The sequence below is a fragment of the Carya illinoinensis genome, chromosome 2, assembly GCF_018687715.1.
Source record: "Carya illinoinensis cultivar Pawnee chromosome 2, C.illinoinensisPawnee_v1, whole genome shotgun sequence".
NCBI lineage: Eukaryota > Viridiplantae > Streptophyta > Magnoliopsida > Fagales > Juglandaceae > Carya > Carya illinoinensis.
Window position 1 is genome coordinate 17,422,393 of NC_056753.1, and position 25,989 is coordinate 17,448,381.

Consider the following 25,989-nt stretch of genomic DNA (forward strand, 5'->3'; position numbering starts at 1 on the left):
TCCAAAATTCCTCTGCTAATTGTCAAACCAGTTCCATCACCGGTGCCAGACCAGTTCAACCACAGCCACACCTAGTTCCAACGCCTCTTTAAGCTGAATTTGAAACTCTCAATTGCTCTCTTCGCAAGCTCTCATCCGCACCCAAACTCCCCATGGGAAGGTAAAGAAGAAAACTCCTCAATGCTCCCACTTTTTACACGTGCCATTCAATCAATACCTTTCGCAGCCCCCCACTTGGCCGATTCTACTAATTCCTCAAAACAAACAAGAAAAAGAAAAATTGCAAACGCTCAGATTCAAACCCGATTCTGGTACTACATCGAGTTCAGTGGGCACAAAAGGTAAGGATCATACTTTCTTGGTGGGGTGCTTTCTTTCTTCTTCTTGTTTTTTTTTTTTTGTCAAGCATGTTTGTAGTGCAATAATAGTATGTGGTGCAGTTATAGTGGAGATAAAATGAGATGTATACGTGGCATTTTCTCATTGGGAGGCTGTTATTTGGAGAGAAATAGATAGACCAGTGGGAAGTTTTTCTCTATATAGTGTAGTATAACTAATACTATAGTGATTTCTATAATAATTTTTATATAGACTTAAAGTATATTACTAATAATATTAAAGTGTTATTATAAGACCATAAAGTATAAATTATAATTAATATACATTATATACTAATATAAATTAGTATTACTAATTTACTAATATAATTATCAAAATGAATATTTTGAGAATTTATTAAGCGATAAAATGTAGTTAATGTATATATTTAAAGCATATGATCAATTAAATATTCATCTTTAAGATTATAATAACATTATTATATATATTTTTAATATTAACATAACATTATAATAACATTACCTTATATATAATATATAATAATATATTATTATTATATATATTATATAATATAATTATATATAATATGAAAAAATATTATATTAACGTTTCAATTATAGATAGGATTGGAATATTGAAATAGTTAAAATTAATCAAGAAATTAGAAAATAAAGGTGGAGAAAAGGTAATTTTACATTAAGGTGGAGAAAAGGTAATTTTACGTTAAGGTGTACATGCACGAATATTCTGTAATTTCCTTTAAAATATTGTTATCAAAACAAAAACTAGTGAACAGTTAAGTTGGCGCCTCATACACTGCATCAAAATTTCAAAAAATTCAAATTTCCCTCTGTTATGCAATTAGCGCCTCTTATAGGCTGCCATTTCGCTCTGAACAAAGACTAAAATCATCAAATCTGCAACACATCTAACGCTACCACCCTTGTGATCTATGGGTGATGCGAATTTGGAAAGCTTCCAGATTTACTGTATGGTCTTCCACTCCACACGCTGGTAAGCAGTTTTCCCTATTTTTCTCTTTCTCTCTCTTGCAATTTCATTCCTTATTTCATGTAGTTTCCCCTTCACATAGTTCCAGATTTTATGGGTGCTTTGTTCGTAAGTCAAGGGAACGGGTGGCCGTTGAAGCCATCATCGTACGGAGGTAGGATTTCCCTTCTCATCCCGATTCCAACAGATTTTAATTTCTCTCTATTTTTCACTGCTGTGATTTTCTTTTGGAGAATTGGGTGGTGTCATCTTCAAGTTCATGTTGGTAGGTTCACCCCTCTCCTTCATGAGTTCTTGGGGATCGGTGACTTCTACCATGAACTCAGCTGGTATTGAGAGCAAAGGAGAGGAGCATTCTATCTTTTCTTATGCTATACGAAGAAAATAGTGTGCTGCTTCGTAGTGCCTTTACCATGCCCCCAGCAAATTCAATGCACCACTTTTTTTTTTACCAATTATTAGTTGAAAGTTACACTTCTATTATTTTCCTGAATGTGGGCTTATTTTACTGCTTCTCAATTTGCTCGATTATTTGATGCAGCTCAATTATAAGGTTTGCTAAGAAGAGTTTAGATGCTGAATTGAGAGCATTGGTTTTCAGTCCTCGACTCATGGAGGTAGCATATTATTTTCTTTTCCTCTTTGCCTAACCTTACCTTTACCATCCTATGTTCCTCTTTACCCCTTTTAGCATGTCACTGAATATGCGTATCAAATCCTGATCTGTTCTCATACTTGGCTAGTATAGCTTGCAATAAAAGCATACATTTTCAAGGCTATATTTCGGTTGGGGTTATTGAAAAGGTTGACTGGAGACTAGCTGGTTGGAACAGGGTGGATCAGCCTAAGGGTGATAGGATTTCTTTGTTCAAGAGTACTCTTGCTAATTTGCCTAAGTATTTCATGTCCTTATTTCTACTTCTAGCGAGTTTAGCTAACCACCTAGAAAGGCTATAGAGGGACTTCCTTTGGGGTGGGATAGGAGAAAAGTTTAAGTTTCACTTGGTAAGCTTTGCCAAAGTATTCTCTGACTCCTTAGGGTGAGTTAGGAGTTCAGAACTTGTGTTCTTCAATCCTGTTGCTAAAGTGGCTTTAGCACTACTAGAATGAGAGAGAGGCTGTGGGGAATGGTTGTAAATGCTAAGTATGGATGTTTGTGGGCTCTATGGTATTCTAATGAGATCCAAGGACCTTATGGGCTGTGATTATGGAAAAACATCAGCTAACGAGGTGTGAAGTTTTCTGAGCATACTAAAGTTGTCGTGGTAGATGGTGAAAGGACCAGTTCCTGGTGTGAAGATTTGGACCGATACAATATTACTCATCATTTTAAATTTCGCAATTGTTAATCATATTTGTTGATATATAGATGTATATGACTTCAATTTAAGTAGATAAAAATGACGGAAATGAAACACAAACAGGAAAAGGATGCATTACAAAAAACTGTCCATGTAGGTAGTGAAACAGACCATCTGCTATTAGCCTATTAGGGAAATTCTTGATTAGACATATACAGGCTATGTTTGTCCAGAAACATTAATAATTGGTAAGAATATTCAATGCGATCCTTTATTAATTTACACTCAATGCTAATTTCTATTATTATTATTATTATTAATCAGCTTTTTGAGGTGTGCTGGAAATGGAAAACATAGACACAGAGCAGGAAACAGAGTCTTCATCGAGAGGGGTTTTCAAGTTACTCGAAGAACCTGCGATAGTTATTAATGGGTAGCACAATTCGAATAGTAGACTCGAGTATTCAGAGAGATTATTTCTCGGCTTCTATCCCTAGTAATTTAAGCTGGTTGCATCCATTTTTTTACACACCATATTTCCCATTACTAATTACTATGGTTTTCTTGAGCTGTGAAAAGCAAGTGAATACATCCTTTTATTGGAACAATTCAACTTATTGCTTTAACACCGAAGTATATTATTCAACCTCTTCATCGTCTTGCCATGATATGCATAGATATGTTAAATATCTAGATAGATCTCCATATCCAGGGCAGGTGGAGGAATCTTGTCGAATAGAGCAAATATCCCTAATATCGAGGGAAGGCCGTCAATATATCCAAAAACTACTTCTTGCAAAGAGATTCGCAACGAATTGTTATGTGGTTTTAAGTTTAATTGGCTACATGTTTCTTGTCAATGCGACGGACCCAACAATTGCTACCTCGATGACGGCTACCTTGATGATGTGAATAAAATTCAATGCGATAATTGTACGTACGCAGAAGAATGCATGCTTGAAAAATACGCAACACTTTCAAGTAGTAGTCAAGATCTTGTAGATGATCTCGACTATTTCAATCTTTTTTTCAAAATTCTTCGATTTCTAATTTTATATATATTGGTTTGTTTGGGTTGTCAAAATAGGATTCTTCAAAGGACTGGCGGACTTATACAAAGGACTGGCAGACGTATACAATGGTGAGACTAATTATAACTCAAAAAATTGTTTGAAGTCAATAGTATACATGATATAATGGCAAACGGTTCATTATGCTTGGTTGTAACATAATTTGAGGAATATTAAAATATTGAGAAGTATAAATTCTTCTCCGTCCTAAAATATTTTAACCTCAACTACACTTTTCATGTGGTAGATATTAATGGTTGCATTGCAATTTTTTATATTATAGCATTCAAAATTCCAAATCCATGATGGGCACACTTTGAGAAATTCTTATGTCATGCCTTCTCACCTTCTAGCTGGTGGAGTTATTGGATCAATCTTGGTGGTCCTTTGCTTGTTTTGGGTGGTCTGGTAGAAGAACTACCCGTGAAAGAAATGGTCAGAAAGCTAACGACAAACACAAAGTAAAGTAAAATAATTATCCATGAAGAAGAGCTTTCATGTAATGTGATTTGTGTTTTTTTTTTAATAATGATCCATTATATCATATTTATTATTAATTTATTTATTATATATTTTTATTATGGTATATCATATTATTGGTGTGTTCTAAAGGTTGTTAATTAATGCAATGTGCTGGCAACATTTTTGTAGCAGCATTTATAATAACACCGTTAATTTAAAAAATGCACCAGCAATGAACTAGTGGGGGCGTTTACATTACATTGTTAATTTATGCAATGTGGTGGTAACAAACTCATGGTAGCATCTAGATAAACATCGTTAATAAATTCAATGTGTCGTCAACGTACTATTAGTGGCATTTAAAGAAACACCGTTAATTTATAAGATGCGCTGGCAATGTAATGCGGTGGCATTTATGTTAACGCATTATTTTAAAAATTAGTGTTGTTTAGATAAACGCCGTTAATAAATTTGCCAAAGTACTATTAGTGGCATTTAAAGAAATGCTGCCACATTATATGACGAGTGGACAGTTTACTTGTAGTGGCGTTTAGATACTAGCTAGAAATTAGGTTATTGGCAGAGTTTAGTTAAACGCCATTAAATTTTTCAATGTGGCACCGCCAAGATACTATTAGTGGCATTTAAATAAATGCCGCCAATTTATATGATGAGTCAGCAAATTACTAGTAGCGGCATTTATCGTAACGTCGCTATTTGAAAAAGTGGTGGTGGTAGAATAAATGTCATTTGAGTTGAATTTATACGCACATAGACAGAAGAAGAACAATGTGGAACGATAGGCAATTGTTGGGAATCATTTTTGTTAGATGGATAAGAAAACATTGCTTTCATTGCCATTATTTCTAATGTTTCATTTTTCTTTTGGGATTGTGTTACTTTGTTCTGTCAACATCTTTTGAGTTTTGGAGTATTCATTTTAATTTACGAGGCTATTTCTTATTGATTTATCTTGGCCTATTCAACGTTTTGCTTCTTGCATTGTTGTTTTCAAATTTGAACCGTATTGGTGAGCAAATGATTGGCCTCAATTTCGTTATAAGATCTTTTGTCTCAGTTTTTTTGTTTTGCTTTTGTTCATAACATTTCAGAAGCTGAGATTGAAGATTGGAGCCTCATGGCTAGGACTTGAAGAGATAGAAAGTCTAATAAGTTGGACTTAGTTCAATCCATATATATATATAATATTCTAGCTAGTATGTATGGTAAATTGGTAATATGACTTATTCTATATTTTGTAAATCAATTATACTAATTGATTTATTGTATTTCCATTATTTTTCTAATCTCATTCATCTATATATAAATAGGGACATATTTTATGTATTCAAGAACAATTGACAATAGTAAAGACGTAGCCCTAAAAGTCTCTCTTCTCCTTCTCTTTTTCTATTTTATTCAATTTTCTACCTTTGTTTTTTAAATTGCTTGAATCAAAGCTGTTCCCAGTTCCCCCCGCATGGATCCAGCAAAGTTCAAATGCTCTACAGATTTCTTAAAAGTCTATAACATTTTCAACCAATTTTGGCAAACCAATTATGAGTTTTGATAAATATCTTTATATAGTCTTTAAGGTAAGCTATAAAAAAATTAGACCCCTCTGCAGTTAATTAATTCTTTTCAAATTCAAGTTGCTAAATCAAATTGATCCCTCAATTGAAAATTCGTTACCAAAGAGTACCTAAAAGTGATGCCACGTGCAATTAACTGTTGGCCACTATCTCTGAAAAATGTGTTAATATTATACACACACACACACACATATATATACAATCAAAAACAGAATGGATAGAAGATTCAGAAACAAGCTAGTTTTGATAGAAGGCTTAATTTATTCCTTAATGACAGCAGAACTGCTTCGTAAAGAAGTTTACAGTTTTGATCATGACAACCTTCGCAATAAGAAAGGAGACAACTCTTAGGATAGGACGACTTACTTTAGAAAAGTAATATTTGATACTATAATCTTCCTGTGATTGGTCATGATAGGCCTTATTCGCATACGTATTTAACTTATTTGTTGATCAAACTGTGACATTTAAAAAGACGAACGCAGATGGAACAATGTTGATATTATTAATAAGTCCAACAGTAGTGTTTCCTATAAACTGTAAGGGCGAGCGCAAGACCCCCACACCGGGAAGAGCAGCGTTGCACCTGGCGAGTAGTGTGATTAAAATAGATTGCACTCGGCCAAGATTGAAGAGAGCGTTTGTCGGGGAAGGAACTGCATCAAGAACATTCCTAACCTATTCGTCGTTGCCCTCGAAACCACATCTCCAATTCCACACCGCAGTTGTACCTGAGCATCTATAACAATATGACAAAGTGATGAACATGCTAGGAATATTTAAGCAAGCACGCAGTGGTAATAAATTTTGAGAAATTAACTTACTTGGGAAGACCGGGCTGGCAGTACCAGTGGCATTGATAGAGCAAAACACAGTCCCCTGTATGCGGATCCGATCCAGCAGACGACCTACGGTCCCCAATTGTGCTACTGCTATTGGGGCTGCTACTGCAACGACTACCATGAGCAAAACAAAGACAGCTGATTTCGAGGCCATGTTTCGTACGTTGATTACTAACAGAGTATCAGTACTTCAGTTACAGTGTCTTGCTATAATAATATCACAACTGACTTGCAGGAACTCTGCCCATGCATGCAACCATTTTATAGGCTATGAGTGTCCAACTTGCAACCAATTTTTCTGGCTTGAATCATAAATAGCTTGCTGCATATGCACGCATGCGTGTAGAAGTAAACTACAATTTGGAGGATCCGTTCTGCTCCTTGCCCCTTAATTTTGGTAAACCCAAAATTCACCGGTAACTCATTTAATTCTTTCCAAAAGTTCGTAGATGGGTCCATTGCTCTAAACTAGAGAGTGCGAATTCAAAATTCGTTACTTCAAAATGTTGTAGACAGGTCCATATATACATATAATGCTTGAGCAAATCCAGGTTTTTGTCAATTTTTCTTTGATCTCATGCTACAATTACAGCTAGTTGCATCCGGCGCCTGGGGGCATTCGGGGTGGAATTTGCAGACAGCGACAGACCGCTTGATGTCAATATCATGACTTGTGCATTGGATGTTGATCAACGAAAGCTTTCTATAGCCCTTTCATCCGAAGTCCCTTCACTCTTTACAACACCTGTAACGCCCCCATACCCGGAGGGTCAAGGAATTAGTTTCTGTCTCTTAAAACCACAACTCAACAATACGAATATATATTCTAAATGACAAGAAAACAACTTCATAAAATGTAAAACTCATTTATTCCAAACCTATACGTTTCTTCGTAACTGAGCCCGAATATGTAAAACAAAATAAGAAGATCGAAAAACTCCACAAGGCTCAAAAACCGTACCCTTCACTCACAATACTTTTATAGCAAAGAATTAAATTCTTAGATAAAATACTCCAATGGTCCCTAGTCCCCTTTGGCACTTATTCAAAATTGGTAACGCACTTGTGCCTATCAAGCACTTATTCCTCTATGCTCAACTAGTCCCATCCATGCTTTCTATTCTTCATGTTCAACCGGCATCTCAAAGTCATCTGAAAAATATTAGAGAAAAATTGATGAGTTATCAACAACTTTGTAAGCAGTGATCCTATACCAATCTGTAAACACAAGCCACTTACAGAATGCATAAGACAATCAGCCATTGTCAAAATAGTAGTGATATTTCTAGAAGCATCTTATTTCAATGATCGTACATATATATATATATATAATAATGGATCTTCGGCACAAGCATATTGAATAACATTAGAAATAGAACAAATGTCATGTTTACCCTATGGTAGGATTGTGCATTCTACGGATAGCAAAGGGGATTATAAATCACTAAGTTAACAAAGGGATTGCACTTAGAAATCGGAGGGAAAATTTTATACCCTTAGCGAAATCAGACCTCAGAGGCCACTATTTTACACCCATGGCAAGGTCGGACATTAGAGGCCACAATTTTACACCTGTGGCGAGGTCAAACATCAGAAGCCAAATTTATAACCGAATCGGCCGAGGGAGAGGGGGAAAACCTGCCGGACTAGTTCAATAGTTTGGGCTTTGTTTTGGACTTTTTTTTTACCCTATTTCTAGATAATTTGGGACTATTTTTTGGGTTACTTTAAAATCTTAGGTTCCTGTAGTGAGTTTTTAAAGCGAATTTTAAATAATTCAAGTTTCATTTTAATTTTAATGTCATTTGTTATTATAGGTTTAAAAAATAAATAAATTAGTGATAGTTAAATGGTGATGGCGTAAGTAGATACGACTATACTGATTACTAGATAAGTAAAAAATAAAAACAGCTCCACTAGATATTTAATACATATTACAAATAAAAAAAATGCAACTAAAAACCATAAGATAAATAAATGGCAACAATTATTGTCATTTATTTATTTATTTGGAGAAACACTTTCATTCATTGGATTAAATGTTGAATATAAGGAGGATAATCCTCAGTAAGTAAACACTCATAAGAGAGTTGTTCTAAAGCATATTTGGCCAAACAATGGGCCATTTCATTGACCTTCCAAGGGACATGCCTAATTGACCAGCTGTGAACCTTGTATACCAGGAGCTTAATGTCCCTAATGAGGATTCCAACTGAGCTCTAGTTCTCCTCCTTCCTTTTGATAGAGTTGACCACTGTGAAAGAGATGATCTGCTTAACTCCCAATTCAGCATAGAAGGTTAAGGCTTTTAGTGCAGCTGCAGCTTCCCCCAATAAGGGGTTAGGACACAAGGATTTTGGGGAGCAAAGAGTGGCAATGATGCAGCCTGCTGAATCCTTGATCACTACACATGTGCTCACCTTAGAGTTGCTTTTGTCGATGGCCACATCCCAATTGACTTTGTAGAAATTGGGATGGGGAGAAGACCATTGGTTAGAGATGGCCGGACACAAACCCTTTTGGTTATTTAAGGCCACCCTCAAACGAGAGACAATAAGTACTCAGCTCTGTGTACGCTTGTTTGGAAACCTGCATAGGGGGGACCAAAAAAATTCTCAAAGACCCAAGTAGTCCTCTTGTTCCAGATCTGTTTGGTAGTGAAAGCCATCACAAAAATTTCCTCGTCGGTCAAATTGGCCATAATGTCCTTCAGTATCCCTCTAAAGGAACCATTATCAACTCTAGTCTTTTGAATACTCCTCAAGGATAAGGTCCATACATCTTGAGCAGCCTTGCATGACCAGTTAGCATGGGCAACAGATTCTAGTTGGAGTAGATAGATTGGGCACAATGGGGACTCCACTACCTTCCTTTTGTATAGATTTAGCTTAGTGGGAAGGGATTCATTAGCCGCTCTCCAAAGGAAGGACTTGACTGCATTAGGCACCCTAATTCTCCAATATTTTTGCCAAACTTTGGTTTTGATTGGGTCATTGAAGACTGACCCAGCCTATTTTCCAAAATGGACCCTTGCAGATGGTGAGCACTCCTCGCTGAAAATTTTCCATTAGCTGAGCATCTCCAATTTAACAGGTCACAGTTCCTACAAGGGCTAATGGGTAGCAAGCTAATTATGCTAGCCTCTTGATCTGAGAAAATTGTATGGATTAGAGGGAGGTTTCACTGTAAGGTATCTAGGTTAATTAATGAGGATACTTTGGCATCCGCCTCAAGGACACTGATTGGAGATTGGACACGATAGGTAGAAGGACTGGGAAGCCATTTATCATGCCAGATCCTCACACTACAACCATTCCCAATTTTCCAGATTAAGCCCTTTGATAGTAGGTGCCTTGCTAACAGAAAACTTCTCCAAACAAATGCGTCATTGCACCTTGGTCTAGCTAAAAAAAAGTCAGATTTTGCATAGTATTTAGCTTATAATACCTGAGCAACAAGGGAGGACTGGTTTTGGATGATTCTCCATCCTTGTTTAGCAAGTAAGGCAAGGTTAAAATGTTCAAAATCCCGAAAGCCTAGACCTCCAATACTGTTAGGTTTACCAAGGGTTTGCCAATTCAGCCAGTGTATTTTAGACATTTGCTCCTTCTGACCCCACCAGAATACTTGCAGTAGTTTATTGAGGCTTTTGAGAATAGTTTTAGGGAGCTTAAAGATACCCATGGAGTAGGTAAGGATGGACTAGAGTACTGACTTGAGTAAGATCTCCTTTCCTGCCTAGGACAGCATATTGGTCTTCCAGCTAGCCATCTTAGCTTTGATTCTGTCCAATATTGAGCCGAATGCTTTTGACTTGTGTCTCCCAACGTATGAGGGGAGTCCCAGGTATTTTTCAAAGGTGCCAAAAGCTTTAATGCCTACTGTAGCAAGAATGGTTTGTTGGACTTCTTGTCGATTATTCTTGCTGAAGAAAATTGAGGTTTTCTCTAGATTTAGTCTATGGCCAGATACTTTCTCATAAGTACCAAGGAGCTGATGTATCCTGCTCCACTTAATAGAATTAGCATTGTAGAAGATAAGGTTTTCATCTGTAAAAAAATAAATAGTTGACTTGGTAGGCACCTTGAGCTACTGAGATACCAATAATTAAACCTTGCTGCTCAAGTTTGATTAGTGGCAAGGTTGTTGATAGCCACTATCATTCTTGCTTGTTTGACCCTTTTGTGAGTCAAAATGAGCCTATAAACCACCTCCCCATGCCTCTTGTTGTACTTTGGCTTGTCAATAGCACCCATGGGCACATTAGACGAGCTAAGAGGTCCCATCTTCCTAAGCCCCCTAACCCTTCTTTTCTAGCTAGGCCCACCCTTCAAATTACCTAGCTTGATAGGTTTTACAGGAGAGCTAAGGGAGGAAGAACTGACCTATTTGTCCCCTAGGATAGGACCTTCTACAAGGACAGCAACTCTGTGGGAGAGGCCAGTCTGGATGCAAAAGTGTTTTCCACATGCATATCAATTAAATACAAGGAAGTCTCAAGACTTGCTGAACTTGCTTGAATTGGAAAGATAGATTGAGCTTAGAAATCAAGGTTGTTTTCCATACCATATTTAGACCCCATCACCTGGTCATTGTTAGAGCTCCCGATGTCAACTTGCTCTGATGCTGGGGTAGGAAAGCCATTATCGTCATTTCCCATCCCAGCATCATCATACATGTTTGCCTCAGGCTTGTTTTGGTGCCACTTATTTGAGTCTTCGAAACCTTCCGTCCTTCTGCTGAAAATATGGGTTGCTTTTGGTTGAAGGCTTGCTCTTAACCAAGAACCGTATTGAGCTGGTAACCTTTCTCTTAATCTTCCATCATATGCATTCCATGGACACTGGTCTCTAACATGCTTTATGACACCACATTGGAAATAGAACATTGGCAGCCTTTCATATTTGAAAGGGATCCAGAGGCATTTATCACCCATGTTTAGAAGACGACCTCTAGCTAATGAAAATATCTACTAATTCACTTGAACAAATTGGTTAGATCTCAGTCTTACAATTATTTAATCAATCAAACATATAAATAATCAAGTTTGCACGACACAACAAATGGGGATGAAGGGAAACCCGAAAAAGGTAGGCTCTTAAATAATCAAACATATAAATAATCAAGTTTGCACGACACATCTGAGTGTTTATCACAAGTAAATCGAATGAGATAAAGAAGGAATGAGAAGCGGCTGGGCTCATAAAAGGTAGTGTCGTGGGTCTGTGTATCGTGGGGAATGAGCAAGGGAGGTATCAGGATGTATAGGGGGTTTGCGTCATAGTTGTCTAAGTGACTTAAGTCACTTAATAGCTACCCGTGCCATGCACGAACTCTTGGCATAGAGTCCCACTAGGACTTATCCCATAAAAACATAAACCAACTCCCAAATAAACACCTACGACTCCCAGACTTCTACTTAAGAAGCTAAAACGCCCAATACTGACACATACGAAGTAAACCAAAATGAAAATAATAGACTAACAAAAATTAAAACTAACAAAATATATATATATATATATTATAATTTCTCCCTTTTTTTAAAAAAAAAATTAATCTTTTTCCTTCATTTTTTTTAAATAAAAAAAGGAGGCAATGAACATGCCTAGAAATAAAATATAGTGTTACCCACACAAAGAAAAATAAATAAAATACACTCTGAAAAAGCAGTGGTTCTACACAACACTACACCTAGAGGGGGGGTGAATAGGTGTAATCTAATTTTTATGGCCTTTTTGAAAATTAATCAAACAAGCAGATAATAAATGAAACAAATAACACAAATAATCAACACATGATTTTGTTCACGGAGTGGAAACTCATTTGAAGAACCTCTTCAAAATCTAAAACCACTCCGGGTGTAAGACACCACCTCAAATCCACTATAGAAACTTTAGTTTGTTACAACCAATTTAGAACACTCACAAAACCTTTGTAGTAGCTAAACTTGGCTTGCAACACCACGAGTGACCCACTCGATCTCTACACGCATGTAGTGTCGGAACTCCGACCTTCCTATAGCTTCCCACGAGAACCTCTCGATCTCTGCATCAACGGCAGCTCCGGACTCTTCCGGCCAACAGCAATGTCCACTTCAATGGACTCAAATAAGAGTTGATTTTGAATGTGTTATAATGGAGAAATATTTTTCCAAGAGAGAATCAACCAAATGGTGGAGAGGTTGCTCTAAGAAGTTCTTGGAGGCCCTTAGGGTTTTTGCTCTGATTCTCCACACATAGAACAGAAGCTAACATGTTCTATTTATAGTTCCCATCAAATGAGGCGTTCAAAACCCTACATTGTAAGTGATCTGGAACATTGGCTCGAGCGAAGGGTCGAGCGAAGGTCGAGCGCCGAAATCTACCTGAGTTCGCTCGAGCGCCATGTCGAGCGAGTATCGAGCGGTCGACTCTGCCTGAGTTCGCTCGAGCTCAGTGTCGAGCGAGGGTCGAGCGACACACTCTGCCTGGGTTCGCTTGAGCTCAGTGTCGAGCGAGGGTCGAGCGGTTGAATCTGCCTGAGTTCGCTCGAGCCGTATGTCGAGCGAGGGTCGAGCGGTTGAATCTGCCTGAGTTCGCTCGAGCCGTATGTCGAGCGAGGGTCGAGCGGTTGAATCTGCCTGAGTTCGCTCGAGCGCTCTGTCGAGCGAGGGTCGAGCGAAGTCGCTTCTTTTGACCAATAATGAGCACACTTCAAGCCCACTTCAATCCTTCCGCAACAACACTTGTTACAACACTATTTTACACAGGTTTTCACAAGAATATGCCAACACGCTCATTTTTCCCTCAACAATCTCCCCCTTTGGCATTTCTGTGACAAAACCTCTAACCTATACATATGACCTAATCCTAGCACACCCAATTAGATCCATATTCTTGAACATGTTGAAAAATTTCTGCACACGCTTAGCAAACGGTTAAACATACCCATTCACATATGCACAAAAACGTATTTGCAATTCTCAAATCATAATTCATGTCAAGTACAGGTTTTAGAAGAGAAATATTTCATTAAACAACAAATCATAGATTGAGTTCAAGAAACATTTGTCAGACAATCAGCAGCTAACAAGAAATATAAATCAACAGAAATAACCAAAAGCTGCTGTTCCCCCAAAACAAAAAAATGTGTTAGTACAAGTAACACTCCCCCTGAGTTAATACTGTACTCCTCCCCCTCAACAATATCTCTAAATATCTCCCCCTCAACAATCAATCTCCCCCTTTTTGTCACAAGAAGCCAAGGGTCTCAATCATCACCATCGACATCCTCATCATCCTCATTGAGCTGCCTCTCGATGTCATTGAAGCGTTGAGTCACAAGTTGTTGCAGGTTGTCAACTTTCACCTCAAGACTGTCGAACCGGGCGTCAAGGCGAGCTAGATACTCAAGTACCTCCTGAAGACTGGGCTCCGACGAACCGGGGGCTGAGGAAGATGGCTGAGAGCTGGATGGGGCCGAGGTAGACGGCTGAGAACTAGATGGTCGAGAGCTCGAAGGCTGAGAGGAGGGAGCGGGAGGGTGCTCAACACGGATAGGCTGTGGAGTTGTGTGAGCACGACTCAGCTGAACCGTCCTACGACCAATAGGAGCCTTAAGAGCAATCCTAGGCTCCTGAGGATGGAAAGCAACAGATTGGGAGAGAGCTATTCGGGTGATCAAACACGGTAAGGGCAAACCAGTCCGTGTTTTGGAGGACCGATACGCCTCAACAATAACCCGACACAAAAGACTTCCTAGATCAATGGAGACACCATTGATCAAGGCATACAGCAGACGGGCACGGTCAAGACCCACATCACTATTATGACCAGTAGGATCTAAGTTCGTAAGAACAATCCTACTAAGAATGAGGTGATCGGGGGTAAAACGAGCAGTTGAAATAGGGGTTGTCCCTTCCCAACTACTAGGTTGGCCACAAAGACAAGTAGCAATGACTTGTGGACTTGGAGGAGATGTCCGTGAGTAGGGAAACCTAGGATAGAGCTCACGAGGGGCATTTAGCAGAGTCGCTATCATGCCCGGAGTGACTCGGAAAACAACATTCCTGAGACTGACTTCAAATGAGTCATCAACAGATATGTCATGAATATTGGAGTAAAACTCCCTAACCAACTCCACAGAAGGAGTGGGATGACCAGTGGTCAATGCTTGCCACTGACGAGACTCAAAAATATGGGGAATTATAGTCTCGGTAAGCTCACCTAATGTCACTTCACGCTCGACTATGGGAGTACGATGCGAGAAGTTCTGAGAATATAACTCTTGGGCTCGAGCACTATGGAATTGGGCTTGAGCGGGTGCAGGGGGGTTTTGGCGAGGACGAACACGTCGAGACATGGTTTCAGCTGTAGACAGAGTCAACGACGTTAGACAAGGCTAAGGCAATGCAAAGATGTGATGAATGCATGCATGCTGACGCAACAATGCCAACTAACAATGCAAGACTCGGTGCATGCCCGATGTCACTCCTCATTTTTCAAAACAATAACAAATGCCTAGGTCAAAGTGTGCCATATGCATGCTAATGCCTACTCATGTGAAAGACCAACATGCATGCTGATGCCAACCACATTCATGACACATATGCAATGACAACTCAAGCCATTTACAAGCTAATGCCAACCCATGTGCATGACTCATGTTAAACGATTCCAAACCTCATGCATGACCCATGTGCAAACCAATGCCAATTCTAAACCAAAACACCTTCAAAACATAATGCAATCCTAGTTAAACGATGTCTCAAACCTAGGATAGACATGAAATAGATATGGGAGCAATGCTATGCCAATGCATGATGAAAAACCAAAAACACACTTCATTGAGACATTTTATCGAACACTTGGAGTGCATCCAAGTGAGAAACTCGGGTATAGACCCATGGGAGTTTCAAAAACCTCCTAAATACAACCAATCCCAACAATGGCTATACAATAGCCTCAATAAAACAAGATAAAAGAAAAACAATCGAAGAAAGACTCTCAAACACCCAATCCGAAACCCAAATGCATAACAACACACGGAAAACCCTAAAATAAAAGCATCAAATCACGAAAATACAAGAGAGAAAAGGATTTACCTTGGTTTGAGGATGATTTCGGGAGGAAAACACTTGTTTAAACGAAGAAATTTGAGAAAAAGGAGGAAGAAAATCGCACGGGAGGGAGAAAGATGCCACTGTGCTCGAGCGGCTCGAGCGGCGCTGGGTTTTTATACCAGGCGTTCGCTCGAGCGAACTTAAAACCCTCGAGCGGCTGTCGAGCGGTTTTCGCTCGAGCGGGGTCGAGCGAGTGTCGAGCGAGACCTCCAGAAAAACACATTTTGCCCAGTTTTGAGGCACACAACACTCACATGACTTAGAAAAATACTGGGAATGTCAATTTTCACACCAAGAGTACATATCAAATGTAGAGAAGCATCATATTCCCATACAACACGCAGTTTAAAACAAAGTATCACAAGTAATATAGACGTGCGTGTTTAAAACGGTCCTTGCTCAATCAAGAAATTTCAACCGTAAGGCGTGAGTGGGGCTAGGCTGAACATGAAACCATAGGTGCTTGGGAAGCTCATTCAAGACACAGAAAGTCAAACCTAATGCTGCTAGGACCTAAATCTTTCTGTTTAAAAACTTGTCTCAGTATGTTCAAGAAAACAGAAAACTTATTCTGTTTTTCACCCTCCTTTTTCTTTTCCTTTTTTTTTTTTTTTTTTTTTTTTTTTTTTTTTTTTTTATGTCAACTTCACTTTTTCTTTTCCTTTTGAGATACATATTTTTGCACAAATGAACCATGATGAGGTCATCTAGCCCGTGGTCAATTCTGTATGAAGATAGAGCTTCCTACCACTTTTGATTGCCTCCCCAATAAACTCACAAGTGGTGAAATGTCAATTGACCGAGTTTGGAGTGAAGTGTGTGATGCCAGTCACAGATTACACGAGATACTCATGTTCCAAATCTTTGTAAAATATAGAAATATGATACAAATCTCAAAAGACACATGCACTTAGATTTTAGAATTAACAACCCCACTATCATATAGCCCAATCATGAAGTGCATGTAGGGGCAGCAAACAACGATAAATAAACTAGACAACAACAAACAAGAAAAATAAACAACAACAAAATAAAACAAAAATGCATGTAATGTATGTAATGCATGCCTGTCAGTCTACAGCACCAAAACCATGTGTGGCTCGCGTCTTTCCCTTTTGGATGATCCACCTTGGTATCCATTTCTTTGAGAAAGGCTTTTCAATTTTCTTGGTGTGCCTCTTAAGCTCAAAACAGTTTGGTCGGATGTGACCAATCTTACCACAATGATGACACACGGGGCTTGCTTTGTGAGGTCTTTGTCTCAAGAAGGTTGAGACATTCTTAGAGTCATTCATGTAATTCTTACCCCTTCCAGAAGGATAAGCAGTTCTACTATTAACAAATGCAGGAGCATGCACAAAATGACTCATTAATTTAAAACAGTTTGGTCTAATATGGCCTAGCTTCCCACAATGATGACATATGGGGCTCATGTTGCGAGCTCCTTGTCTTTTGGGAGGAGGAACAAACTTTTGCACTTGCACAGGCTTCTTGCCCTTTTCAGATGGATGAGCCTTCTTTTTCTCAGTCATTTCAGGAACAAACACTGTGGTTCTCACATTTTTACCGAAAGCTTTTGAGCTTGAAGGAGCATCAGGATTCTCTTCAAAATAGCCTAAACCACTTTTATCACTAGATGACTTTCCTAAACCTAGGATTTTGTCAAGCTGGTTTGTCCCAATGGAGAATTTTTGCAACTTAGTATTTAACAAAGTTAGCTCATTTTCATGAGTTGTCACTTTATCTTCCAAAGTCACATTTCTCTTTTGCAACTCATCTGTTAGACCAATGGCTTCTCTCAGTTTGCTCTGAAGCCCTTCATTTTCTCTTTTGCATAAATCTATTTCCTCAATATGTGCTTTATTGAGTTTCCTCAATTTCACACATTCCTTGTACAACTTCTCATAGATTTCCTGCAAGTCATCTTCATCCCCGGATTCATTTTCAGAAACACTCTCAATTTCACCCACAGATTCACTGTTATGACTTTTTCCTGCAACAGAGGAAGTGAAAGCCATGTAGTTGAAATTTTTCTTCCTGGGAGAACTCTCTTGTGAGTCACTTGACTCAGACTCACTATCAGTCAAGGAAGCAGCATTCGCTTTCTCTTTGGCCCTTTTGTAATTTGCACACTCAAGTCGAATGTGACCAAAACCATGACATTCATGGCACTGAATATTGTCATTGACAGCTCTAGTTTCTCTCTTATACCTCCCTTCTCGGTTTTCTGAACTAGAACCTCCATTGATACCCTTGAACCTTCTCTTTTCTTGTCTTGGGTTTTTCTGGGCAAACATCTTCCTGAATTTTTTAGCATAAAATGCTATCTCCTTGTCACTCATGGCAAGTTCGTCAGAAGATTCACCAGACTCTTCTCTAATAGCTTTGAGGGCTATGGACTTGTTTTTCTTATCCATAGGAAGAGTATGTTCATAGGTTTGTAAGGAACCCACCAACTCTTCAACTCTCATGCTGTCCAAGTCTTTGCTTTCTTCTATAGCAGTGACTTTGGGACGAAACCTCTCAGGAAGAGATCTAAGGACTTTTCTCACAATTCTGTCCTCAGGAATTCTATCCCCTAAATTAAAACGAGAATTGACAATATCATTAAGTTTGCTATAGAAGACATCAAAAGTTTCATCATCCTTCATCCTAAGTTCTTCAAAGTTGGTGGTCAGCATTTGAAGTTTAGAATTTTTTACAGCCTTGGTACCTTCATGGGTAACCTCAAGAATGTCCCATGCCTCTTTGCAATTTTCACACATGGAGATTCTTTTGAACTCCTCCTGGGACACGGCCATGAATATCGCATTTAGGCCTTTGCTATTCCAACTACACTCGTTGACTTCATCCCTAGAGTAATTTTCCACACCCTTGGGGGTTTCGACTCCCTCAATGAATACAACCGGTTGTTTCCATCCCTTTGTTATAGAGGTCCACACTCGTTCATCCACAGACTTAAGGAAAGCTCTCATTCGAACCTTCCAATACGCATAGTTACTTCCATCAAAAAATGGTGGAGATGTGAGTGATTGAGACCTATCCATTTAAACCACTACAGCAGGATCACACTCAGGAACTAAATCCTAGCGGAGTGAACCCGCTCTGATACCAATTGAAAAAGCAGTGGTTCTACACAACACTACACCTAGAGGGGGGGTGAATAGGTGTAATCTAATTTTTATGGCCTTTTTGAAAATTAATCAAACAAGCAGATAATAAATGAAACAAATAACACAAATAATCAACACATGATTTTGTTCACGGAGTGGAAACTCATTTGAAGAACCTCTTCAAAATCTAAAACCACTCCGGGTGTAAGACACCACCTCAAATCCACTATAGAAACTTTAGTTTGTTACAACCAATTTAGAACACTCACAAAACCTTTGTAGTAGCTAAACTTGGCTTGCAACACCACGAGTGACCCACTCGATCTCTACACGCATGTAGTGTCGGAACTCCGACCTTCCTATAGCTTCCCACGAGAACCTCTCGATCTCTGCATCAACGGCAGCTCCGGACTCTTCCGGCCAACAGCAATGTCCACTTCAATGGACTCAAATAAGAGTTGATTTTGAATGTGTTATAATGGAGAAATATTTTTCCAAGAGAGAATCAACCAAATGGTGGAGAGGTTGCTCTAAGAAGTTCTTGGAGGCCCTTAGGGTTTTTGCTCTGATTCTCCACACATAGAACAGAAGCTAACATGTTCTATTTATAGTTCCCATCAAATGAGGCGTTCAAAACCCTACATTGTAAGTGATCTGGAACATTGGCTCGAGCGAAGGGTCGAGCGAAAATCGAGCGCCGAAATCTACCTGAGTTCGCTCGAGCGCCATGTCGAGCGAGTATCGAGCGGTCGACTCTGCCTGAGTTCGCTCGAGCTCAGTGTCGAGCGAGGGTCGAGCGACACACTCTGCCTGGGTTCGCTTGAGCTCAGTGTCGAGCGAGGGTCGAGCGGTTGAATCTGCCTGAGTTCGCTCGAGCCGTATGTCGAGCGAGGGTCGAGCGGTTGAATCTGCCTGAGTTCGCTCGAGCCGTATGTCGAGCGAGGGTCGAGCGGTTGAATCTGCCTGAGTTCGCTCGAGCGCTCTGTCGAGCGAGGGTCGAGCGAAGTCGCTTCTTTTGACCAATAATGAGCACACTTCAAGCCCACTTCAATCCTTCCGCAACAACACTTGTTACAACACTATTTTACACAGGTTTTCACAAGAATATGCCAACACGCTCATTTTTCCCTCAACACACTCTTATTTGCAACAATCACAATAGTTGTTCACAACTTATAAGATCATCAATATCAAATTTCATGTATGTGTGTGAGTGGGCAAACTTAAATAAAACATAACCTTTTATCTCTTTCTCTCTTACATATTGTTATTCTTATTATGATTATTCATGAGTATTTCCTTCTTATACATGTTTCCAAGAGTTGTCACTTACCTCAAAAGTCAAACTTTATAATAGGGCCTAGATACCTGAAAGAGTATCTACTCCAAACACTAGTTTGCACTACCCTTTGATATGTTTATTTTTGTTGCTCATTTTTTTCCACAATGATTAGAGCAACAATTTTTTCTAAAAGGATTTAAGGGATAGATCTGTGTATAATATTCATCTTTATATGGATCAACCATTAGTGTTTAGCAAAAAGAGATTTCTTTATTATTATACTAGGTTCAATTAGTATTATTTAATTCAAGGTATGGACTCCCTTTATGGTGAGCATTTCAATAATAAATACGGAACATAATTATAATAAAAATAAATATAAGCTCATCACAGTACTTGTAAATAAACTTTGTCAAGATGACCTATGGGATTAGTATACACAAAGTTGATTGCACAAAATAGAGAAATGTATAAGTTCAAGAATTTACTATGTGATAACACAAGTGCTCATACCTTGACACATCAAGTATACACTTTCCTTAAAAATAAAAAATAAAAAATTAGAAACAAACCAGGAAAAATAGTACATATCTTGCTCTTTTTTTTTTTATGAAAAAAAAAAGAAAGAAAAAAAGAAGAAGAAGAAGCATGTCATAGACTAATGCAACAAAAACAATATATCACTCACTTGATATCACACACACCAATGACTTTCCTTAAAAATTCAAACCTTAAACCATCTAAAGGTTTAGTAAACAAATAAGTCTATTACTGTTCAGTAGGCACGTGTTCCAAAGATACTATTTTAGACTCGACCAAGTCTAAATAAAATGATGTCTAATGTTTAATATGCTTGGTCCTAGAGTGTTGAACATGATTTTTTGAAATGCTAATAGCACTAGGATTATCACAATAAATAGTCATAGTATCTTGAGAAAAACCATAATCTTCAAGCATCCTTTTCATCCATAGCAGTTGTGTATAGCAACTCCCTGTAGCTATGTATTCGACTTTAGCAGTAGACAAGGAAATTGAAATTTGCTTTTTGCTCATCCAAGCTACAAGGTTCCCTCCTACATTGAAACATCCTCCAGTAGTACTCTTTCTATCATCAACATTGCCAGTCCAATTAATATCTGAATAACTAACTAGTTTTAGGTTAGTGTATTTAGAATACCAATTCCCATAATCAATAGTTGCGTTTAGATATTTAATTATTCTTTTTATTACTATAAGATGAGATTCCTTTGGATTAGCTTGAAATCTAGCACACACACCAACACTAAAGGCTATATCGGGTCTACTAGCAGTAATATACAGTAGACTTCCTATCATGCTTCTATAAAGAGTAGGATCAATGTTCTTATCTATAGAATCTGTGCTGATTTTTACTGATGTGCTTATGGGTGTGCAGGCATTGTTTTTTCCTTCCATTCCAAACTTCATAACAAGGTCCCTAGCATACTTAGATTGTGAGATAAAACCTTCTTCTTTACTTTGTTTTGCTTGAATGCCCAAGAGAAATTTTAGCTCACCAATCTTGCTCATTTTAAACTTAAATTTTATTTCAGTAGCAAAATCATATGCAAGAGAATCAAGTGTTGCTCCAAAAACAATATCATCAACATAGATTTGAGCAACTAGAAGTTGCTTACCATATCTTCTTATGAGAAAAGTCCTATCAACTTGTAAGTAAGCTATCAATCTTTCATACCACGCACAAGGTACTGTTTCAGTCCATAGAGTGCTTTTTTTCACCTATAAACATGTTCAGAATAGACTTGATTAATAAAGTCTTTAAGTTGTTCAACATAAACGTGATTAATAAAGTCTTTAAGTTGTTCAACTAGTGAATTGATGAAGTTCTTTTGCATGGCATTGACCCAACTTTCATTATTCAATGCTTCATCAACTTTTTTGGGTTCAACCAGTGACAAAAATACACAAAAGAAGCTTGATTTAGTACTCTTCTTCTAAGTCTCATACTTTCATCTTTCTCACCAAGTATACTCTCCCTTGGATGATTATGAACAACCCTGGAGGAGGTGAGTTTTGTGGTGTTTGCTCCATGTGATCTTCTTCATTTTGCCCTTGTGAGCCCTCTTCAATAGCTTGCACCAACTCCTTCATATTTTCAAGTTTCCTCTTGGTAGTCTCAGCCGAAATGTCATCTACAACCACATTGCCTGGTTCTATAACAGTTTTTGTACCAAGGTTGTAAACTCTATAATCCTTATTGTTTGAGAAACTCAATCTTGCAAGATGTAACACTTGTTGCCAAAGACTCTAAAATACTTTACCGTGGGTTTTTTGTTTTTCCACAAGCCATAAGGTGTATGCCTGGTGTCGGGTCTCAAGACCACTCTATTCAGAATATGACTTGCTATGTTTACAGCTTCCCCAAAAAAATATAGTGCCAACTTTTTGTTGCTCAACATAGTTTGGGCCATTTATTGAATAGCACTATTTTTCCTTTCCACCACTCCATTTTGTTGTGGAGTGGTTGGAGTAGAAAATTCCTCATGTATGCTTTGTTCATCACAAAAAGAAGAAAAGTTAGTATTCTCAAATGCTCTATCATAATCATTACGTATTCTTGAGATAGAACATCCTTCTCTATTTGTAGTCTCTTCAATAGCTTCTTGGCAAGGTCAAATGCTTCAAATTTTTTTCTCAAGTGGATTGTCCATGTATATCTTGAAAAATCATCCACAACAACTATAATAGGCTTTTTTTCACCAAGACTCTTAGGGCAGGTTTGGAAATCCAAAAATTTTAACTCAAACTCAAAATTCTCATCTCATCATTACTACTTTTCCAAATTCTCACACTGTGACGCCCCCAAATCCCTATGCAACGGACACGGGGAGATCGAGACATCCGGATGATAACATCACGGGTCATCATCCTATCGACGAGTGTCAAGTGTGTGTAAAAGCAACAAATGTGCAGAAAGAAATACGTAGCGGATAACTAAAGTCATGACTAAGTACCAGAATTTTTCTTGTTTAATACAAAGCTGTTCAAAACATACATAAATAAATATTACAAAACACAAATATAGCTTTAAAGCAAATACAAAACATAAACTTCAGCACCCCGGCGGAGCCGCATCCTCGGGCTCAGCCTCCTCCTCCTCATCCTCGATCTCTGCACGCAAATCTACGGTACCAAAAATGGTGCCGCAGGTAAGTAAAATCCAAACATCACCAGATAAAAACATATAGAACTCAAACAATATGCATGAAAGGATGCCAATACACAAAACCCATAAAATCATATTTTTCCACGCACGCCAAAAATCCCATTTGGCCCAAAAACATAACCTTTCCAAATATCACGCCAAAAGTCACATTTGGCCCATATCAAACTCAAACCATTAACCCATTAATCCGTATGCACCATGACCTCCCCTAGGTGTCATTCGCACACCCTGGCTCCAGTGCCACACCGCAGGTAACGACCACGCATGTGACACCTAAACGAGCGATGCCCAGTTCCGCGCCCCGCGAGTTCGTAGCCAAGCATCCTCTAGCCCTTGCCAATGAAGGGCCACAGAGTCGGTGCGTAGAGCGATGCCCGGTTCCGCGCCCGGCGCGTTCGTAGCCAAGCATCCTCTAGCCCCCACTCCCATCGTCACCCAGTGACAACTCAGGGGACGTCACTCAGTTTATTACGCTCCCGAGTGACCAGAGGAGCTCTACCGAGATAATACCCCATTCTAGCTTGGGGTCGTGATACACATGCACCCGAAAATCCACTTACGCCAATAAAACAGGATTTTCTCAAATTAAATAAAACGATTCACAAAACAATCAACCAACCATAAATCAATAAAACAAGCAACTCCGTCCTCCATCCATTCGACCTCCGAACTTCTCGAACTCAGTCCGGAATCAGCCATCCAACAACAAATAATTATTGAATGAGCAAAATATATTTAGATCTAAAAGTAGGGTTTGGAAAATACTTACAGCGCTATATGGTGTTTTTAGAAAGCTCACGGCGTTGCAAACGGCGGAAGAAAAGCAACATAACAGTGAAATTTCACTATGGCTGTGGGTTGTAAAATACCCACTTTTGATCGGAGACAAACCAAGGCTCGGGATTGATAGGGAAGGGTCTAAGGATGTTTATGAAGCTAAGGGAAGTGGAGTTTGGCCATGGCTGGAGGCGAAAACGGCGGAAGAAGGGCTTAAATGCCCAAAACAGAAACTAGCTCGTGGGAGCTGTTCCGGCGACTGTTAGAGGCCGGAAATGGGTGGGTTAGGACGGCAAGGAGTCGGTGATGAAGGGGTGAAGAGGTGGTGGCCGGAGGTGGAGCGACGGTGGCAGATCGGAGCAAAAACCGTGTGGCTTGATGGGTTTTTTCTGTCTAAATGGCAGCTCCGTTGGTAGTAAAAATTTGTGGGGTGGTTCACCGGTGGGAGGGGAAGAAAATGGTAGGGGTGGTGTGCCGCACGGTGGCCAGCGGCGGTGGGTCTGGGCAGATGGTGTGATTGGCGTGAAGGAGAGGAGAGAGAGAGAGAGAGAGAGACGGACCGGGGGGGTCGCGCGGGAGGGGAGGGGAAAAGAAAGAAAAAAAAAGAAAAAAAAGAAAGAAAAGATAAAAAAGAGAAAAAGGAAAAAGAGAAAACAAAAGATGGAGGGAAGAAATGAGGTCCAATCCTCACTCCGGAAACCAAAACAGATCCGCCGAAAACGAGATTAAAAACCGTAAAACGACTAAATAAATAAAACATAACAGCAAATAAATAAAAACCAATTTAAAACTCAATAATTTAAAATAAATAAATTAATATATTAATTAAATTAAAAACAACCCTTCAGTGAAAATACACGTAAAAGCGAGTCGTCACACACAAAATATAATAAACAATTCAACTTTTTCAAATTCCAATACAATTTTTTCAAATCTCATTACAATAATAACACTAAAAACTAATATTTTAAACTTTCATCTCAACTCAAAATTCTCATCTCTACCCCCAAACCTCCCCTTAGTTTGTGTTTGTAACAGCCCGCTAGAAATTCAATGGTGAAATTTCTATAGGCTTTAGGAATCTCGTAAAGACCCCATAAGTTTTCACGAATCTATTAATTGTATAGGTTTTAGTCTAATTAAATAGTTAGTGTTATTGCTCACTATGGTATCAGGAGTGTATTTTTTATTATTGGAGATACTTAGAAAAGTTTTAATTGGACACATGGAAAGATCTTAGCCACCTCACTCTTCTAAGTCTACTCTCCACCTTTAGAAAATATTTTGAACTGATTTTTGTGGATATTATTGGGTAAGAAAGACCTACACTCAACCCTCAGTTCAGTCTCATCCTCTTCATATCTTTTGCATAAATATCTCCAGCCCACTCTCCATGAAATCATCTTCCTTTACACTTTTCATTGAAAGAATAGCAATCACTCTCTCGGACAGCTTTTAGGTGTTCGTTTGCACACCCATTTCGAAGCTTTTGTAAGTGTTTTATCGTAAAGTCTCCTTCATATAAGTTGTTTTTTTTAGTCTAGTTTACATGGATAGCTTAAGTGTTCCATTTAAAAATTATTTGGTCAGTAAAATATTGTTTAAACTCTAGAAAGGTCATTCTGGGAGATAAACTGGAGAATATATTATATTTTGGAGTTTTTGACCAAGCTAATGGATAGATCTTGGTCTGAAATTTTTATGGAGTATTTTTAACATGTGTATATGATTATTGGTTGAGGATTTGTTGCATGATTAAAGGTTTTGATGAAATATTTTCTTAGATCTAAAAACTTAGAAACTGGAAGAGGAAAAACAATTTTTGTTTTGAGAAAGTTTAAATATTTGGTGGTTTAAACCTATTCCAATGGCTTTTATAATTTTATTGGAGGATA

The 25,989-nt window shown here is 38.6% G+C and overlaps 2 protein-coding genes across 7 annotated transcripts; one reads left to right on the forward strand and one right to left on the reverse strand.

Moving 5' to 3' along the window:
• Positions 1-1,167: 1,167 nt before the first annotated feature.
• Positions 1,168-5,500, forward strand: LOC122300207. Of its 6 annotated transcripts, none has more exons than XR_006239950.1 (6): positions 1,168-1,353; positions 1,439-1,504; positions 1,892-1,967; positions 2,976-3,584; positions 3,739-3,792; positions 4,005-5,124. XR_006239950.1 is itself a non-coding variant. In XM_043110707.1 (5 exons), the coding sequence occupies exons 1-5, from the start codon at positions 1,292-1,294 to the stop codon at positions 4,189-4,191; spliced, it is 381 nt and encodes a 126-aa protein (XP_042966641.1). In that variant the 5' UTR covers positions 1,172-1,291; the 3' UTR covers positions 4,192-5,124. The 6 variants fall into 6 exon arrangements, 3 of the variants coding, with proteins under 3 accessions (XP_042966641.1, XP_042966642.1, XP_042966640.1); XR_006239948.1 differs by having other exon boundaries at positions 1,173-1,353; positions 1,433-1,504; XR_006239949.1 differs by having other exon boundaries at positions 1,173-1,353; positions 1,433-1,504; positions 4,075-5,124.
• A 761-nt stretch (positions 5,501-6,261) lies between these two features.
• On the reverse strand, positions 6,262-6,853 carry LOC122294508 (phylloplanin-like). Its single transcript, XM_043103301.1, has 2 exons — positions 6,600-6,853; positions 6,262-6,514 (listed from the first exon to the last, which is right to left on the reverse strand). Exons 1-2 carry the CDS (start codon positions 6,769-6,771, stop codon positions 6,378-6,380), a joined length of 309 nt encoding a protein of 102 aa, XP_042959235.1. The 5' UTR covers positions 6,772-6,853; the 3' UTR covers positions 6,262-6,377.
• Between the last annotated feature and the right edge of the window lie 19,136 nt (positions 6,854-25,989).